General features: G+C 33.9%; 1 protein-coding gene across 1 annotated transcript in view; it reads right to left on the bottom strand.

Annotated features, from left to right (window-relative positions):
• RNGTT (RNA guanylyltransferase and 5'-phosphatase) overlaps window positions 1–21,102 on the bottom strand; it is a 347,127-nt gene that overhangs the window by 252,531 nt on the left and 73,494 nt on the right. The window contains exons 7-8 of the mRNA XM_017506810.2: window positions 17,789–17,898; window positions 16,513–16,614 (exon numbers count right to left, since the gene is read on the bottom strand). Of these exons, the coding sequence (XP_017362299.1) occupies window positions 16,513–16,614; window positions 17,789–17,898 (212 nt within the window). The remainder of the gene's footprint in view (window positions 1–16,512; window positions 16,615–17,788; window positions 17,899–21,102) is intronic.

Raw genomic sequence — 21,102 nt, 5'->3', positions numbered from 1 at the left:
AAAAAAAAAAAAAAAAAAAAAAGTAGAAAAATATTTATGATATATTAAGCCAAAATATTAGGTTACTAAATTATAAATAAAATATACTAAACAGTTTGTATAGAAAACATATTTCACCTAATGAAAGTTCCATTATAGCAGAGATCTAGAATGTTGGAAATTACATAATAGACACTGAAGAAATTGTACAATGAATATGTCTTCATTTAATCAACTAAACAAAAAAATATAGAGAGGGAAAAGTCGAAAAACATACACACCAAAATGTAAGCAGCAACCATCTCCAACTGGTGAAATTACGGATGTTTTTCATGTTTGTCCTGTTCCTTACCTTCATTGGCTAACTTTTCTACAATGAATACAAATTACTTTTATAATGGGGAAACATATTTAAGACAAAATCATTTTTTGATTATTATAAGACCAGAATCACAAGGCAAAAAATAAATTTTTGCTTATCATGTCCAAATCAGAAAAAGTTTCAACTACTCCTCTTAATAATAAAATAGATTTAGGAAAGTATACACATACTTGTTGATCTTAACCTCATTAGGAGAATTTGAAAGGCCTGCAAAATAACAGGACACTGCAAACTTATTATTCATAGCACTGATCAGGTAATTAGTTCCAACACTAGCAAATAAATCTCATGAATCTACCAGTTCTGGACATAAGAAGCCTCTCTTGGTTGTTTTAATTAGTCACTTTTAGATTAAGTAGCTCTACTCATAATGAGAATGTACAGTGTCTTCATTAGACTTCAAAGTGTAAAATCAAATGATATATTCATTTGTATTAATTACTATTTATGTAACAGGTTATGCTTTTCAGAACACTATAGCCATACAAGTTGAATATGTAAAATACAGCATTCTTTTAAGTGATCTTCCATCAGAGTATGCCACATGTATTGCTCTAAAGATTTACCTTGATATGGAATAAAATTTAAAAGCCACTTAATGTGTTCTGGGTAACACTATATATCACAGTGGCATGTAAAAAACATTTTGATTTTTATAAAGCAATCCATTTTCATGAAAAGAAAAAATCAAAAGAATTTTTCCAAAAGTTGTGTTTTATTTTATATTTGTCCCTGACTGGCTGATTACTTTCACTTTTCTTTTGTATAAAGCATGCATTCTAGAAAAATCAACTATAATTCTTTCAAAAAATTTTTCACTAATTCACAAAGAGGATCAGGTTTTTTCCCTTTTTTAATCTAAGCTAGTATCTGCCACTTCCATAATCACATATAATAAACAAGAGTATGAGTATGTGAGCAAATAATGAATTCTTAAGAAAGTGTCATAGAATCATTAAAAAAAAAAAAAAAGAAGAAAGAAGAAGGTATGAAAATCCAGTTAACATCTCATCTAACAGATAAGCTCCACTGCTGAGATGAGCAAATGTTCTTCCATCTGGTCAGAGCACTACTCAATATTAAATATCAATACTCAATACTAACTGTCTTACTTATTTCCCACATAAAACTTAAAAATCCATCCAGGAAAACCCAATATTACACTCTTAAAATGAAAATGAGCAGTCATATTTCATATAGAGTATCAAGTAATGCTCTTTAGTAGCCCTTTGGTGTCTCTTACTTAGTTGTCTGGTACTATACATAGTTTTGTTACAACTCTTACTACATCTTAAATTGTACTTCATTTTCCTGCTCAGAGTAGGAACTGTATTTTTATTTTCCTCTAATGTCTTGTACTGTCTTTGAGACCTTCTAAGGCTTACAGTAGCTTAATAGCTATCTATTAAAGCAGTAAATATTTTCTGCAAATATATTTATTATCCCATTAAGTGAAAGGAATAGTGTAATTTGAATTACCATTACAAAGCAATTTGAAAAAAACTGATAGAGGTTTTTCTATCATTTATTTATAAGAGAACAGCATATAGTATATCACATTATATGGAGGATCAGAAAGTAAGGAAAGAAAACAGCAGGTAAAAAGAAAAGGCACAATGTCTGCATAAACCAAACATCCAACTCTTAATATTGATTATCCCAAGGGGTGGGATAAAAGTTCTCATAGGAAGAACTTTTTAATTTCTTTTTAATGTTTTATAAGAAAGACATTATTAGAATAAATACATTTTAAGACATAAAGATTCATTTATCAGAATAAAACAGTAAAAATTACTATCAAAATATTGAAAAAATAATGAAGACATGACCCGGCAAAAAAAGATTCTGGGCTCTGGAAACAGATCACTTGCATTCAAATCCCAGTCCTGCTACTTACAATAACTATGTGTGACCTTGAAAAAGTTACTTATTCGCAACGCTATATTATTGAGTTGTGAGTATTAAATGAGATAAATGTGCTGTGTAAAGTACTCAGAACAACGCCTAATACACATTAAGTGTTAAGCAAGTTATTACCTGTTATAACTGTTGCCATAGCCAAAATACATAATGAACTTGTGCAACTACACTAGTATTCAAAAAAATGCTAATCAAAGCAATTTTAAAATTCATTTTTCTTTAATTTTTACATCAATAAAGTCTTTTTAAGAAAAAAATTCATTTTCCAATTGTCAACTTGGTTACATTATTTATAGTAAGTGAAACTACCTCAAATAGCCAAGAAGGTACACTCGAGCAATGCTGCTGGGGTGTATCATACAACCTCTGGCAAGGTATATCATACAACCTCTGGCAACATGAATCAAGGACTTCAAAGGTTTCCATACTATATCTAAATAATACTATTTCTTGTCAAAATTTATACAAAGATGGGCATAAAGAGATCAGTACAGTATTTACACCAAGAAAGAAAAAACTGGAGTCTAAATGCCCCAATAATAGAAAGCAAACTATTTTTTCTTGGCAGCAATTTTTTTCTTGGCAGCAGTCATTTTTAAAATACATAACAATGAAATACACTCATGTTAAGATAAAAAGCAGAATACAAAAATAATTATGGCTGAGCAAGGTGGCTCAGGCCTGTAATCCCAACAGTTTGGGAGGTCAAGGCAGCCAGATTACTTTGGCCCAGGAGTTCGAGACTAGCCTAGGCAACATGGGGAAACCCTGTCTCAACAACAAAAAAAATATATAAAAATTGACGGGTGCAGTGGCTCATGCCTGTGATCCCAGCACTTTGGGAGGGTGAGGTGGAGGATCACCTGAGGTCAGGAGTTCAAGACCAGCCTGACCAACATGGAGAAACCCAGTCTCTACTAAAGATACAAAATTAGCCAGGCATGGTGGTGCATGCCTGTAACCCCAGCTACTTGGGAGACTGAGGCACAGAAGAATCGCTTGAACCTGGGAGGCAGGGGTTGCAGTGAGCTGAGATTGCACCATTGCACTCCATCCTGGACAACAAGAGCAAAACTCTGTCTCAAAAAAAAAAAAAATCAGCTGTGTGTAGTGGCACGCACCTGTAGTCCCAGCTACTGTGAAGGCTGAGGTGGGAGAATCACTTGAGCTTCGGAGCTTGAGGCTGTAGTGGGCCATGAGTGTGCCACTGCACTACAGCCTAGGCAACAGAGTGAGACCCTGTCTCAAAAAATCATCATCATCATCATCATCACCATCATCATCATGTAGTTTAGTTCTAATTACCTGACCTGCTAAGCCTACCACAGCTAGCACAATCTCTGGCATATGGTAAATGTTCATAAATATTTGTTAACTACATGAATGAACAAAGAGACAAATTCAGTCTCTTTATCCTATATTGTTTGTTTCTCACTTGTTTGGGTCCAGTAGCCCAGCTCTATTTAGGGGAAAATAACGTTTGAAAATATTAACAAAGAATGAATCTGTTTTCATCTTTCAAAACTTCACGTTTGCTGCCCCAGAACATGGGAAACTGAAAATTTTGAGTTAGGGTTGCACCTATGTTTGCACCAAAGTTTTACATGTATCTGCTTAGCTCTAAGAGTTCTCTAGCCAGATTTTGGTAATAGGTAATAAATTTGGTTGATTTTATTTTTAAATACCATTTCAAAGACAGTATCTCTATTAACCAGAAGTAACTCTCATACTTATGATTTAATTAAAGAATCTACTATTTAAGGGACCTTTTTATCCTTTAGTGAATCCTAAAGATGTGACTACTATCCAACAGGTATTTCAAAGATTTGGTTTTAAAATGTTAGACTGTTTTGCCTTTACTTAATTTTCTTCTTGTACAATAACTATATCACACCTAAAAGAATTCTGAGTGAACTCTGGGAAATCAATGTTGTTTCCCATGTAATAATGGTTTTCAAAATAGTTTAACAACAATAACTAATATGTATTGAGTGCTGTACTAACAAGCATTTTATGTGGGTTTCCACCAATTAAGGGAGAAATTCTCTGGTATACTCTCAACTCAACGACTGGCTAAATATTACTTTGAATTAGGTCTTGATTTTTAAATGTTGTTCCATGAGGCACTACAGATTGTGGCTCCCAAGTCAGGTTAAAACTCACAAATAATCAAGGTGCTTTTCAAAAATGCATTTTCTCAGAACCAACCCAGGGTTAAAGAATTTGAATCTCTGAATTTTTTTTTTTTTTTTAATAAAAGGTTCTTATGATGGTAGCACAACTGGAATTGCTGCCCTAAAAAGTTCCATGGTAACCTCAGAGGCCATGCCAGAATGCAACAACCTCAATGCTTTCCTCAATTTGCAGCAACCAAAGCACTACTGCTTTTATCTATTTCATAGAGGGGGGCTCCAAGAAACATTTAGGCTTGGGGAGGGAGTCAAATGAGTTCTGCTGTTTGTAAAGTCAGAGTCCTTCTTTTTAAACCAATTTACCACAAGATATCATCGAACACAGCTTCAGATCAATAAACAGTGTTTCCGAGCTGACCTCTAAATATTCTCTAGTAGTCTCACTTTCTAGTGATTAAAAAAAAAAACACAGGAACCATAGCTTTATTGTGTCCCACCCCATTGCTAGGAAATTGGCCTAGATCCCTAACTATAGTTCTGATGAAACTACTATTAAAAACAGGGCAGGAGTCTTTAAATGACGAGGTCTGGCCTACATTCTCTCTAAGAGTTCTGAATTATCACCAGAGTATGAATACTAAATATTTATTGAGTCCTAAAATTAGTATAGTTAGTACAATTTCCATTACTCTAAGGAAAAACTACCTTAAACCTAATTTATTTTATTGATTGATTGAGACAGGGTCTTGCTCTGTAGCCCAGGATGGAGGATAATGGCGCAATCTCAGCTCATTGCAACCTCCGCCTCCTGGGTTCAAATGATTCTTGTGTCTCAGCCTCCCAAGTAGCCAGGATAACAGGTACAAGCCACCACATCTGGCTAATTTTTTCTATTTTTAGTAGAGACAGCGTTTTGCCATGTTGGCCAGGCTGATCTCGAACTCCTGACCTCAAGTGATCTGCCCACCTCAGCCTCTCAAAGTGCTGAAATTACTGGCATGACCCACCATGCCCAGCCTAAATCTAATTTTAAAAGCCCAAGTACTAAAATACACAATGATGCTGATTTTGCCACTATCTACTTGTATGATTTGAAACAAATATTTTACTTTTCTGGAATCTGGTCCCTCGGACACCTCCACAAAAACTCTTAAGTTTCCCCAGAACAATTAAAGAAGTAAAAGTCCTTCCCAGACATAACTTTATTTACTGCTGAGTTCCTAAATACTAGTTATGATGTCACAGCTATAACTAATATTTATTGGTAAATAATAAGATAGGAAATAAATTCTTATTTAACTCCAACATTCATTTCATCTCTAGTTCTTATGTTACATATCAGGAACTATTTCCTTTGCTTTCAAAAGAAAACTAGAGCCAAAAAGAAATTTATAAAGAACTAAGTGAACATATCTAAATGAAAGCAGTATACACAATACCTAATTGACCATAATTTGACTCATTCTGTTCCTAAATGATAAGATATATTTTGTTTTTTGTTTGTAGTTCACTGAAAATTATTCCAGAGACATCTGAAACCTCTTTAATATTCTTCTCAGTATGTAAGACTTTTCTAGCCTAGCATCTCATTACCTTATCCATACTTTTCCTGTCTGAACATTCGGCTCCAGTCATTAGAATAAACATATTTTGTTATTCATCTCATGGTCCTTCACAGAAAAAGTTTAGATTAGAATGAAAACTTAAAGCCAGATTATAGGAAAAACTTAAAGCTAGGGATTCTGTCTTAAGCAGTCCTAATCCACGCAGCACCTAATACAGAGCCCTAAAGGTAATTAAAGTTTTCAATATAATTTCTGAATGAACAAAAGACAGAAGGGAATTCCCAGACCAGGACTCAGGAAAATAAACTTGTCTATAATTTCCTTCAGGAAGTATTATACAAATGTATCTCACCTCCTTAAACAGATGTGTTATGAAAAGCCGAACATAAATACATTTCCATAAATGCCTAAGTGGCTTTTTTATTCCCTGCAATAAATTTTCCTTATAAAGCAACTCCCAAATTTACCTTTTACATTCAGTTTTTCTTGAAGTAGGGTATGCTTGTATATGTGTATTATATAAATAAGTCAAAAGATATAGATATAAATATAGATATACATGTAAAAATTGCAACCATAGCACTAGCCCTTTTGTTGGGCTATTACATTATTCCTATAGTCTTATATTTTTCCTGTGTCAAGCACAATCTGAGTTATTATCTTTTACTTTACTATTTGCATTACAACAGTAGTTATTAAAAACATTTGGTTTTTACCTACTGATTCAATAACAGTTGAAATTAAATTTATAGTACTTAAACTCTCAGCAGAAAGAATTAAAATGTGTGGAAATTAATTGTAAAATTTTTATATAGTTCTAAATCTTTACCACTTTCAACGGATGTTGGATTAATTTCTTCTGAAGATTTAATTTCTTTTTATTGTATTACAAAGTCTGCTAATAAACTAAGTACACAAATTCTATTATAAAATTCTATCTTTTCCCAGAATATCTGTGAGCAAGCAGCATTTCACAATTACAAGATAGTTCAATTCAAACTGTAACTGCAGTGCCATTATATTACTTCTCCTGGTACTGCATTTACACTCTAGGAGAGCTGACTCCTCCTCCTGGGAAGAGCCATGAAAATAATGAAATAAGAATACTCAAGACAAAAGAAACATTAAGAAAGAAGTGTAATATATTTTAGGAACTGTCAGAAGTACAATGAGCTCCTTTAAAATAAACTTTGATTATTTGGCAGCTTTCAACAAAATTGAAGGACAATCTAATCAAGGAGTCATAAAGACTTACAAAGCAACTATCAAGTGTAACTGCGAATCACTGAGAATCATTTTGTTTAACTCTGAAAGCAGGGGGAGGGAGCAAGGGGGCTGTTATATTTCAATACACCTTCACCAATATTATGGTTTAATAAAACGATTTTATCATATGCATGAAGTATATTTTCATCAAAATACTGAAACTGCATTTTTGGCTTATTTAATCTACAGAAAATGGAAATTAGCCAAATCTACAAATACTTGATAATGACCAGTTCTCACTATCAAAACCTCAGCCAAATTGAAAATCCCGCTAACTGATAGGAAAAGTCTGAGTTCATTTTTATTCCAAGTACACAAGTTAATAAACGTTTTGTACCAATTATCTCACATTTGAATTTCAATGTGAGACAGACAGATTAAAAAAACGCTGCTATAACTGTCTCTTGGATGAAATGAGGTACTTTCACTAACTCTTAATAATGTTCTCTTTGCTGTCTTGGAAATCTCCCTCAGGAGAGACATTTGTTAACAACAGCCAAAGGAAAAAAGAGAGGAAATATTTAAAGGAAAAGTGTTATCACTGTCAACTTACTCCCACTGCCCTACTCTATACTCTACAAAAACTGAGAATATCCCCACCCAATCCAAAATATGTTGTTGTTAAATTCAACAGACACTTTTCATTCCTTAGCTTACTAATTATAAGATTTAACCTTTCTTTGGAGACATTCTTCCTTTCCCTCAGCTTCAACAGCAGATATTTCTCCTGGTTTTCTCCCACCTCCCTTACTCTCAGTCACTATTGCTTCCTCTACTCAGCAGTCTGTCCACATCCCTCTCTTTGCTATCACATGCTATTATCTCCTTAATCTGTATCTTCAATCCAGATTATTCTCCTAAACCCAAGATCCAAATACCTAAACATACAAAGAATGCTAAGGAAATGTGTGCCAGAGATATACCTAACCTAATTTATTCCACTATCTTGTTCTCTCAGAAAATAAATTTTATTTACACTTATTTAATCAACTGGGAATTAATCTGCTGAAGCTCTAAATTGAATTTGTGCCAAGCTGTTAATCAATTATCCCCAAACACTTTATTATTAGTTAAATAATTATCTGCAAGTTCTATGAGATAAGGACAGTGTTCACACTACTCACTGCTGTTTCCCCAGAACATAGCACAGTGCCTGACACAGAGCAGCGATCCAAGAAACAGAAACTATAATCTGGTGAATTACTAAAGTCTCAGGGGTGGAGAATGTAATGAGAGATAATTTTCAAAGCTCAAGAAAAAGTTAAATTAACAAAATTTTAAAATTCAAAACTTCAACAAGTTAAAATATAACCAAGTGCTATGGTTTGAAAATCCATGGTGGGGGGCCGGGCGCGGTGGCTCAAGCCTGTAATCCCAGCACTTTGGGAGGCCGAGGCGGGTGGATCACGAGGTCAAGAGATCGAGACCATCCTGGTCAACACGGTGAAACCCCGTCTCTACTAAAAATACAAAAATTCAGCTGGGCATGGTGGCGTGTGCCTGTAAACCCAGCTACTCAGGAGGCTGAGGCAGGAGAATTGCTTGAACCCAGGAGGCGGAGGTTGCGGTGAGCTGAGATCGCGCCATTGCACTCCAGCCTGGGTAACAAGAGCGAAACTCCGTCTCAAAAAAAAAAGAAAATCCATGGTGAAACTTTATCTCCAGTGCAACAGTACTAAGAGATGGAATCTCTAGGAGGTGATTAGGCCATGAGGGCTCTGCCCTCATGCATGAGATTAGCAATCTTACAAAAGGACTGGAGGTAACTAGCCAGACCCTTTTGCTCTTCCACCATGTGAGCATATAGCATTCGCGCCTTCAGCCATCGGAGGACGCCATACCAAGGAACCATCTTGGAAGCAAAAAGCAACCTTCACCAGACAGTGAACCTGCTAGCACCTTGATTCTGAACTTCCTAGACTCCAGAACTGTGAAAAATCAATTTCTGTTCTTTATAAATCTTAGGTATTTTACTACAGCAGCACAAATGAAATAAGATGCTAACTATGATTAAATGCTGGAAACCTTTTCTAAGGAAGCTCTCTGATCTTCCCAAAACATTCTTAAGATTTCAGCTCAAGAAGACTGTTTTCCTCCACAGAAAGCAATATAAGAATAGGAGTACCCACTCAGGTACAGGCTGAGCTATAGAGAGAAGAACAGGTAGGAGCCCAGAGTCTTGTGGAAAAAAAAAAAAAATCGAAGTGCATTTGGGAAGTAGGTGGGATGTGCTATATAAAACATACTTTGCAAAGTTAAGTGAGAACCCTGTGGATCAGAATTAGAGATGCTAGGCCTTCCTTTTGACTTCAACTCCTACCAAAACCATACATTTCTCATCTCAAAAACCTTCCACTATTATAAAAGATACTGCGAAGAAATAACGAAACACACGGCTGGTCAGTACATTTAAAATAAGCCTTTTGTATACTACCACCCAATACACAGGCAAGGTGGTCACTATCAGAATGACATACTTCCAAGTGGATCCAAGATGATCCACTTCCAAGTGGATCATCATGACTCAGTTCCAACCTTAGAAGATAGTCTTCAAAATGAATTTATGATATTAATTCTTCATAGCAAAGTAATAATGGTAACAATGACAATAAAAGAAGTTTTAAAATATGTAGAAATGCTACATTACCTATAATTTAAAAGTCTTCCAGATTAAGAAAATCAAGCCATACAAATATTAGAAGAAATATGGGAGAATTAATTCTTCTTTAACCTCAGTAAAGTTTAGTTAGAAACCTCAGTATAGTTAGAAAGGAGAGGCTTTCTAACTATAAATCAAAATCAAGAGGCAATAAAAATTAGTAAATTTGATTTCATAAAAATAATAAAATTTTGTGTGTCAAAAAAACATGAACAAAGTCGAAAGATGACAGAAAAGAAATAAGGACAGATAATTCACAAAAAATATAAGTACAGCCATGAGAGGATGTTCAACCTCATTCATAATTAAAACTAGAATGAAATACCATTTCTCATTAACCAGACTGGTGAAAATTTAAAATTTTGCCAAGACCCTCTGTTAGCAAGGCTGTGGTGGTATAGGCATTCTCACAAACTGCCTGTGGGCATACAATCTGGCACTACCCCTTTGGAGCAAAAACTCGTACTATCTAACAAAACTTCGTATACACCTAGCCTTCAACTCAGCAATCCTTCTTTCTAGAAATTGACCCTGAAATTAGACTTTCAACAATATGGGAGGAAAGTCAGCCCAAAGTTATTCATCACAGCATCATTTGCAATTACAAAATACTACTAACAATCTAAACATCTGTATATAGGAGAGTAATTGAATAAACTATGTACTCACACGATGAGTACTACGCAGCTGTAAAAAAAAGAATGAAGATGACATCTGTAAAGTGAAATGCAGTGGTTTCTAGAATATGCTGTTAAATGGAAAAAACAAGGTGAAAAGACTATCTAATTCTAAAATGTATGGTATCTTTCCTATAAGAAAGGGGAAAAAGAAAAGTAAATCTGCTCATCTGTACAAAAATAAATACAAGAAGGGTAAATCAGAAAATGATGAGTCAGATTATTTAAGGGGGTGGGTAGGAATAGAATGAAAAGACAAGAGAAAAGGAAAGGGCTAAAAGGAAAAGGAGAGGCCGGGCGCAGTGGCTCACACCTGTAATCCCAGCACTTTGGGAGGCCGAGGCGGGTGGATCACGAGGTCAAGAGATCGAGACCATCCTGGTCAACATGGTGAAACTCCGTCTCTACTAAAAATACAAAAAATCAGCTAGGCATGGTGGCACGTGCCTGTAACCCCAGCTACTCAGGAGGCTGAGGCAGGAGAATTGCCTGAACCCAGGAGGCGGAGGTTGCAGTGAGCCAAGATCGCGCCATCGCACTCCAGCCTGGGTAACAAGAGCGAAACTCCATCTCAAAAAATAAAAATAAAAAAGGGAAAGGAGAAAGTAACATTTCTCAGAGTATACCACTCTGTAGTTTTGACTTTCAGAATCATGGTAGTGTTTCACACACTCAGAAAAATGAAAAATTAAAATCAACAAAGGATGAGGGCAAACTCAGAATATAAGCAGAAACAAATGAAACTAATTACAAATGAAAACTAACTACATTAAAGGAGTTGGCAGGAAGAGAGAAAATAATTAAGTAACTTTGGAACACAGTACACTTGAACTATATGCCCTAAGGCTAAAGTCAGACCAACTGTTCACACATATTACACTCTATTCAAATGGATTTCTCGTAGTGGCTTGGGGTAGCAATTCCAAAACTACTCTATGTATATTATAGTAAATATTATGGATAATACAAAACAAGTGTCTCCCTGTTGGAGAGAGGAGTTACAAATAGAAAATGAGAAAAACTTCAATAAATCCTATGGCAGTGAATTAGAATTGGAAATATCACTATGAACTCACGATCTTGAAGAAAAAAAAAAATGTATGCATACAAATACAGACAAAGACAGATGCTTAAATAGATATAGGTGTGTATTTATGTATACACACACACATTTCCTAGTTCTATCTTCTGAGAGGGCCTAGAAGCAATGACATCCCAGTACTAACAAGCCCAACTTGTATGCAGAAATTGGTTTCTAAATACCACTCCTTAGAGAAACAGTTGATTCCATGGCTGGGGTAGGAAAAGTACAAGACAAGTCTGCAACATCTAGGGGTGCCAGAAACAAGGAATTACTCAACATATGAGGGGGGATGTCGAAAGACAGGAGTCATGGGGCTCTTAACAGTCAAATGAGACATTTGGAGCAATAAAGTAATTAATTACTAAGATAGATTATAGCTCGCAGAATATAATACATGTCTATGAGTCCATACTGATAGGAATAAAAAAAGAAAGAAAATTTCAAAATGAGAAAGAAGTGAAAGTTCTTCCTAACAGCTGAATTCCACTATTCTATTTAGCAAACATATAACAGTGGTAATTGTTTCAGGTGAATCATCAATTAATGTTAAAAATAATGGGGAAAAGTATAAGAAATAGAATATTTACATGGTCTCAGAGTATCTCTCCCACATATTCTTAAGTACAAAAGAAAAATAACTCTATCATGGCAGACATGCCTTTATCAATAAATAAAATAATAAATACAAAATAAAAATAAAATAACAAACAGACATAACTTTATCAATCTGGCACACACCAACTAAATCTCTTGCTCAAAGTCAACATCATCACTAACAGAACAATTCAACACTATGTGCCTCCTGAAATGACACACAGAATATTACTACTGTGATGTTCTTGCAAGCATGCCCAACTTAATTACGAGGAAACATCAAACAAACTCAATTTGAGAGACAAGCTACAAGGTAGCTGGCCAATGCTATGCCAAAGTGTCAGGGTCATGAAAGAAAGCCGAAGGAATAATTGCAGAGAAAAAAGGAAGGGACATGGCAACCTAATGAAACACGTGATCTAGACTGGATCCTGGACCAGAAACAGGACATAATATTGAGATTTTTGGTGAAATCTGAATAACACCAATAATCAATACATTGGTGTTAATGTCTTGATTTTGGCCATTGTACTATAATAACATAAGATGTTAACACTTGGGGAATCTGGTTAAGAGCACATGGAAATCCTTTGTACTATTTTTGGAAGATTTTCTAAATCTGACATAATTCCAAATTAGAAGACTTTTTTAAATGTTTAATTCCTAGAAATCCCAAAAAATGCAACCAAAAGTATTCAGAGCTATAAAAACTAAAGACAGCTCATTTTTCAAAGTATGATTTTATTGAAATACAAGAAACCTAATTAATTCTTCCATCAAATAAACTTTCATCTGTTTCTGAAACTACAGCAGCTTAGTCTCCATCAATTCATCTATTACAACTAATGAAATTTCTCACTGTTTCATTTTTAATAATGTTTGTATTTCTGTTTATATTACCTGGCTTTACATTTCAGAAATATTCCCTAGTCCACAATGTTTTAGAATCCACTAGAGTTTCCTAACAAAACCACTCTAGGCCAACAGGGGAGAATCACTTGAGGCCAGGAGTTTCAGACCAGCCTGGGCAACATAGCAAAACCCAGTTTATTTAATAAATAAAAAAATAAAATAAAAAGCCACTCTACTTACTGTTATCTCCAGGCCTTCAGGCTTTGGTGAGGCTAATGGAAAATTCTTACACAATACCTTTTATTGTTAACTACATCCAGGTTTCCTATTACACTCAATTTCAGGGATCCTTGGTTTAAATATTCTTACTAGATACAACAAATTGCCATTAAATTATGAAAATAAGGATAATAAAAAGAAATCCCACACTCTATCCTGACATAACTTTAATGACAATGGAGTCCAGGGTTCACAGCTATTAATCAGCTATTCTGATTTCATAGCTTCCAAAACCATCTACAGCCTCCTCAGGCTCTTTTCACCTTATTCAGTCACAGAAAGTCCCTCTTCCATGCTAACAGACTTAAATTCTACTGCGCAAAAGAAAGATTTTGCACTGGTCCAGAAACACCTTGCAAAATTTTCTTTCTCCCAGAATAAAGTATCCTGAAACAAAGTAGGTATTCAATAAATACTCAGAGGAGTTTTCCTTTTGGTTTTGGAGAAGCCTGGTTCTAGGAGAAATTAAATATTTCCATTACCAATCAAAACATCTTAGCCAATTACTTCACAAAAAATTACTTTAACCAATCATCTAGGGGTCTAACAATACTGAGACACAGAGGAAGGTGACACAACTACAGAGAAGGAAAAAAAAAATCAGCAAAAGTTGGATGGTAGAAACAAGATACAAATTTTGCAGTATTTATTACTTTGTCCAAGGCTTACCATGATACGGTGTGAAGAAAGCAATGCAGAAAGTAAAGAGTATCTAAGGCCAGGAGTGGTGGCTCATGCCCGTATCCTAACACTTTGGGAAGCCAAAGCAGGGGGATCACTCCAGCCTAGGAGTTCACGACCAGCCTGAGCTACATGGCAAGACTGTATCTCTACCAAAATTTTAAAAATTAGTTGGGCATAGTGATGCCTATCTGTAATCTCAGCTACTTGAGGCTGAGGTAGGAAGATGGCTTGAGCCCAGGAGGTCAAGGTTGCAGTGAGCAATCATGCCACTGCACTCTAGCCTAGGCAACAGAGTAAGGACCCTCTCTCAAAAAAATAAAAAACTTTAACAGAAAGGAAAAAAAAAAAAGAGTACCTAAAACATGAAACTTCTAAGAAGTTAAATCTATGCCTTAATCCCAAATCCTGAGTTCATTTTGTAGCGTAAAGCCTAGAGATAGATGCCTTGACCTCACATTTTCCACTCTTTATCCACTCAAAGAGGTAGGTAATAAACCCATTTGTTAAGACATTTTTACATATCCACTAAAATATATATCTCAACAACATTCTTACTACCAATTTAATAGATTCTGAACATAATCTAACCCAACAGAAAGATAACAGAGAACAGAGAGAGCTCACCATTTTTAGATATAAAATATAATTTTAGTATTCTAAAAATAAGCAGAAAGGATAATTTTCATTTATCCGTCAAAAACCCATATCCACAGGAAAGGGTGCAGAAGGAGTAAATGATCCAAATTATCTGTATATGGATCTATAACTATATACGCCTTTATATAACTGCTGCAAGCACACAAGGCACATTTTTTTCATTTTATTTCTATACTGTTTGAATTTTGTGTTAGGCATTATTATTAATTTTTAAGGCTAGTTCATTGTGGGAATTCAAAATAATATGAACAAATAAGCATATAAATATCAAATACTTGTTATTTCACTACTTGAATTAGTACACAAAGCATTAACAATAAAAACTGTAACTGCCATATAACCCAGAGAAAAAGATCAATACCATAATGATGGTATGATAATCTCTAGGTGGTAAAATCTCTCTTTTATTTTCTTCTTTTTTTAATATTATTTTCTGAATTTTGTCAAATGAATCTGTCTTATCTATAAAATACCCTAAAAAAGCTAAAAAATGCTAAATTGAGGGGAAAAGTTATTTCCAGCAAAGGCAGATAGTTAAAATAAATGAAAATATTTTTACATATTCCCAATAAAAATCAAATATAATTAAATACTTAAACATTCTGGAAAGCATATCATATTAAAATATCATTATATTCACCTAATATTGAAAACAAGTTGTATCTGCTCCACTTCTTGTCTCCATATATATCTTTTAAGGTAACTACACATTAAATGGAGATGGAGATGGCACAATACAAAGAGTGTAACTGCCACGTAAGATGTTCAAAAACTCATAAAAATTAAATAGAATCTTTCTTCCAAATAACACTTAAAAGCTAATATATATGTACTTCTAGTTATTCAAAAACATTTTATTATGAAATGGTTAATGACTTCTATGTTAATATCTGTTAAAATAATTATTTCAACTATTTATAACATTTGCTGAATGAATATGTACATATAGCAAAACTGTAATGGATCCAAAAAACATGGATTACAAAAGAAGTAGTAAAATGTTGCTGATGAAGAATAAAATTTCTACTAGTAACTTGACCAGCCTGGGCAACATAAGGAGACCTCATCCTTACAAAAGTTTTAAAAATTAGCTAGGCAGGGTGGCACATTCCCATAATCCCAGCTACTCAGGAGGCTGAGCTACTACTCAGGAGACTGAGGTGAGAGGATTGCTTGAGCCCAGGAGTTCAAGGCTGCAGTGAGCCTTGATGGTACCACTGCATTCCAGCCTGAGTGACAAGAGCAAAACCCTGTCTCAAATTTTAAAAATCTTAAACCTTAGAAATATAAAATTTGAAATTAAGCTTTGTTGTAATAATGCAACAACCTTACAAGTATATAAAGAGAATAAGGCAATTATTCAAAGGAGTAAAATACAGAATGAATCAGAGAGAGTTCATCATTTTCAGATTATAAGCTGGCAATTTACCTATTAACTTTGACATGTCCAACATCATTAAAAAACAAGGTAGTGGGGAACAGACATACCAAAAATTATATCATTTAGATAAAAACACTTTCAAACTTAACACCTAGTTATAAATTTATATTAAACTAACTAAAGCTCTGAAGCCAAAAATTTAGCAGAGTGAGAGATAGCTGTATTATATAGCTTAGAATACATACTAGCAAACCAAAAAATATACAATTTTTTGAAATGTTTATTTTGCTGTCCACATCAGAAAGTCACACTCTCCAGAGTGCAAACTTTCCTAACAACAAAGCAATATTCTTCAAGCATTAGGGTTATTTGTATAATTTTTTTTTAGAAGTCTAACTTACCGAGTACCATCTGCTTTCCAGCTTACTTTATATGGCTTCAGGTCTAAAAGTTTAATATTTTGCTTATCCATGGAAACTGGCTGTGCTCCAGGGAATCCAGACCTTAAAGAAGAACTCGGTATTACTATTGTGGCTGGTATTCATACAAAGCAATACATGTCTTAAACCAATCTCAAATGAATCACACATTTATCACAATGTTCTCCCTATCATGAGATTAATGTCAACTGGAATAACATCCACTTACACAAAAATACTAACAAAATACTTTCTTGACATTTCAGAATGCAAGTTAACAGAGTTCTAAATTACCACTGCTACAGTGTAATTACTGAGCTAATTCAAAAATATTAGTATACATGATCTAAATAGTAAAGCAGGTATGTTTACAAGTATTGTACGTTAAGAAGAAGTTTAAATCTTGGCTTAATTACCTTACATGATATTCAGACCCCATATTTCTCCAACATGACACTGCCAACTTGACATAATGCAAGGTTGGCAACTTTCTCCTCAAAAGATACCCAGAAGTGACAAACAGTAGATCAAGATTAAGGTACATGGGCAAGGGTTTACCACAACATTAAAACCGATCTTATTTCTTCATTATTTTCATATTCTAGGTAAAACTACTTCTAGTTGATTTATCTAGTATTTATGTAACAGTACTAAAAGTTCTTTACATTAGGAATTTATGTTAGGAATTTTTAACAATTAATAATCCTTTTTCCTATGTTTAACTGTATTACAATTATTTACCACAGATACCAATGATCAGCAAAAATGACCACAGACCAAGACCTGAGAGCAACAGATAAGAGCAATGAATGCTCTCTTGAATCCAACACAAAATGTCTGAAAGATATTTTCAAGTCATGGCAGGGAATACCACAGCTTGAATATTTTTAAAGCTGATTTTCCCAGATTTCTGATTACAGAAAAACTGGAAAAAAAGGCAGATCCAAATTTCACCTCTTCTCTCTTAACAAATTGAGAGACTAGCTCAATCAGCAGCAGTAGAGTCAAAGACATGAAACAAATACTAGACAGTGAAAATAATAATTCTCCATTAATTTAGGAAAATATGTGAGTCTTCTAATTTTGACTCGACTCTCTGGTTATTACATTGATAGTCTTGAAAGAACTCTGACACCTTTAAAGAATTATATTGCAAACATACTGACTTCAAGGAGCCAAGAAGATATGTCAATGCTTGTATTAATTTTAAGTGTTGCAAAATTATAAATTTTATTCAAAATTTTAAAATATTTATTACCCTTCCCAGCCACAGAATTGATGACACTTCTGCTGTACCTCTCCTAACTTTGGCTGTGTTGTTACTTGAGTTACACCTTTAACAGTAACACCTTCCAAGAAAATAGCGCCCTTTAAAAAAAAGGAAAAACAAGGAAAAGAAAAATATTTTATTAGAGTTCAAATCCATTTACAAAAAAGAGACTGAGAGATAAATCAGTTTGTTTTCACAAATCTTGGCAAGTCAATATATCTAACAGAAATGGTCTGCTGAATAAACTCCCCTAGGATCACTGTACACTAGTTTCCCTAAGTCCAGCATATGTTTTCAATACACATATGTACTCTCCAGGCGCTTCTCAAATCATAACACTAATAATACTTTATCTACCATTTACTGAAAGCCAAGCACAATGTCTGGCATCTTACAAACATTTTCTCTAATCCTTATTATACTGGAAAATAGATTGTATTATATTTATTTCACAGATGAATAAATAAGACATAAAGATTTTATGTAAATCAAGCAGTAAAAGACAGAATTTGAACAGGCCTACACTATACCAATCACCAATGGAGAGAAAAGGGAAGGAGTTGTGTCGTTATGAGTGAAATATAGTCAAATATGAGTGAGGGTATAAACACCAAAACCTATACCTTTGTAAACTAGAATAACAGTGTAGGCAAAGTGGCCAAGCCACAGTTACTAGATATATTAACATACTAATAGAACAAAATATTACTCATCATGGAGTTTTTAATCTAAACTTTTTAACTCAAAACTACATATTTTGAAATATCACAGCCAAAAAAAAAAAAAAAAGAAATATCACAGCAAAGTAAAGCAGACGAAGAATATCAAACAAATAAGGAATATTTCTGGAAATTTTAAAACCTAAAAAAATAGTCTAGATGTATGCTACAGTTCTTTTCAGGTCATAAAAGGGCTGGCATCAGTCTTAAGAAAAATCTATGAAACCATTCTAGCTGTTAATGTAATTAGGGAATAAAAAATATAGTCTACAAGCTACAATGTTCAACCTTCTGACAAAGACTTGGCAATCTAAGCCACTTGAGAAAGGAAAAAAGAACACTTAATATTTCATTCACACACATTCTTGTTAAATCTGGAAGAATCCTGAATGCTTTTAGTAGACACTAGTCCTACTTACTGTCCCTAATTTTTACCACTTTTTATACTTAGCTGCCTTCCAGTTTGCTTTCCCTAAATAACCATAATTTAAGAATTTCATGAGACAATGGATCAAAGAGTACTATCCCTCTCCTATTATACCGTTACCTCTCTGTACTAGCCAATGACATTTCTGTTTAAAACCAATTCTATCATTAAGTACAACCACTAAAGAAAGAAAAAAGAGTATTTTTAAAAGAAAGCTCAACCAGGTAGATGAGGTTTATAACATATTTACTTATTGAGAGTGCTCAGATAATTTCAATAGCCTTATAAAATTATCTTATTTTGCTAATTTAAAAGAGAACACTTCTTTTTAGAGAGTTCAATATTAAGCATCTTAATTCTGATGGCATTAACAGCATGAGATGTTCTTTTTAAGTTTTACATGAAGAAAGTATCTAGCTTCATTTATCAACATGTATTTCCTATGCAAAGTTAAGAAATTTACACTAATTTCTGAAACGGGCAAAATAAAAAAAGCAAAGGCCAAATTAACATAAGTTACTACTAAAAACACAAACATTATTTCTTTCAAATAATAAAAGGAACTAATGCATAGAAAATGTGATCAACATTCAACCAAGCACTTTCCCACAATACTACCACAGAAATATTTTTAAAACATTTCTATAGAGTAGAATAAGGTGAATATCTTTAATTTAGCAGAGCCAATAAATACTGAGCATCAGTACAGATCTAACAACTATAGAGTTTGGTTGTAAAAGTTAACCCCAATCATCCAGTAAACGTCTGTCATCCATTTATTGTTCTTGTTCCTTAATCTTTCCTACAATGCATCAACTTCTTTTTTAACTTCCTCTATTTTCTTCCAGAACAAATATTACTAAGTAAAAAGAAAGGTAGAAGTAAGTCCAATAAAAAAAGTGTGATACACTTCATACACAAATCATACTTAGTAACTTTAGGCTAACATAATTTGCTATGTACTATTACTACAATAGTTTCCTCTGACAAAACACAATTTTTATATCATTCAAAATTATGTAATAACTCCAAGAAAGATCACCACTAAACAGTGGCCAGGTGTGGTGACTAATGCCTGTAATCCCAGCACTTTGGGAGGCTGAGTCAGGAGGACTGCTTGAGCCCAAGAGTTCAAGACCAGCCTGGGCAACATAGTGAGACCCGTCTCTATTTATAAAAATAAAAAATAATTAATTTAAAAAATAAATTATAAATAGTAGTGTCTTAGGTCTGGAACTATTGTGAACATACTATAATTGAGTATTAAAGTCACTGACATTTATTTTCACTTTTCAACAAATTATTATTTCTGCTTGTGAGAAAACAGAAAAATCAAAAGTAAAAAAAGTATGTTTATAAAAATATATTTTGTAAACAGAGTCTACTAGCCTTAAAATTAAAATCTACATGTATCACAACAGAAATGAGTGATCCTTTAGACAGAAATTTAGTAAATAATTACAGAAGATGGAGGCAATTTATGTGAGAGAGAGCTGTGTGTGTCTGCGTGTGTCTGTGTGTGTTTTAATAGAAAATGTACACAAGTATGTATGCACAATAAATGTATTTTCATAATGAGAAAAATGCATTCATTATTTGATTCAAAGAAATAATCTCAGACATCAATTCAAGGAGCAAGCAACATACACGTAAGTCATACTCTTTTAACTTAGTAATGCATGCACTCAAAAGACGAACAAAGAAGGTGTCTTAGGAATGTAAGTGGCAAAGCACAGGATAGGACATGTACCACAGTTATAAACTCAAAGAGAACTATCAGAATTAACTACAAGGAGTCCATTACTTGAATACATAGTTATATCAATATAAGTCAGTAAAGTAAGACTCTACCTAACAAAAATAAAGTCTCAAACCAAAATACCTTCATTATGTCAAGAGATGTGAGCTACAAAATAATTAGACACTCTTAGATTGTCTGTTAACTATCTTTAACCTCAGATAGAAATAAAAGAAAAATGAAAGCTTTTCCAACCATAAATGAAGTAATTACATCTATGCTTCTCATCCCCATCAACCACAGATCAGCTACTGTTGACACCATCCACAATTCAACTTTCCAGTCCCCTTTCTTCTCTGATTGTTTTGTACTCATTGCTTTAAAGCCCCTTTTCCTTGTTCATCTCATCAATATTCAC

The sequence above is a fragment of the Cebus imitator genome, unplaced genomic scaffold (genome assembly GCF_001604975.1).
Source record: "Cebus imitator isolate Cc_AM_T3 unplaced genomic scaffold, Cebus_imitator-1.0 Scaffold359, whole genome shotgun sequence".
Taxonomy (NCBI): Eukaryota; Metazoa; Chordata; class Mammalia; order Primates; family Cebidae; genus Cebus; species Cebus imitator.
This window is presented reverse-complemented; position numbering and strand designations above follow the sequence as displayed.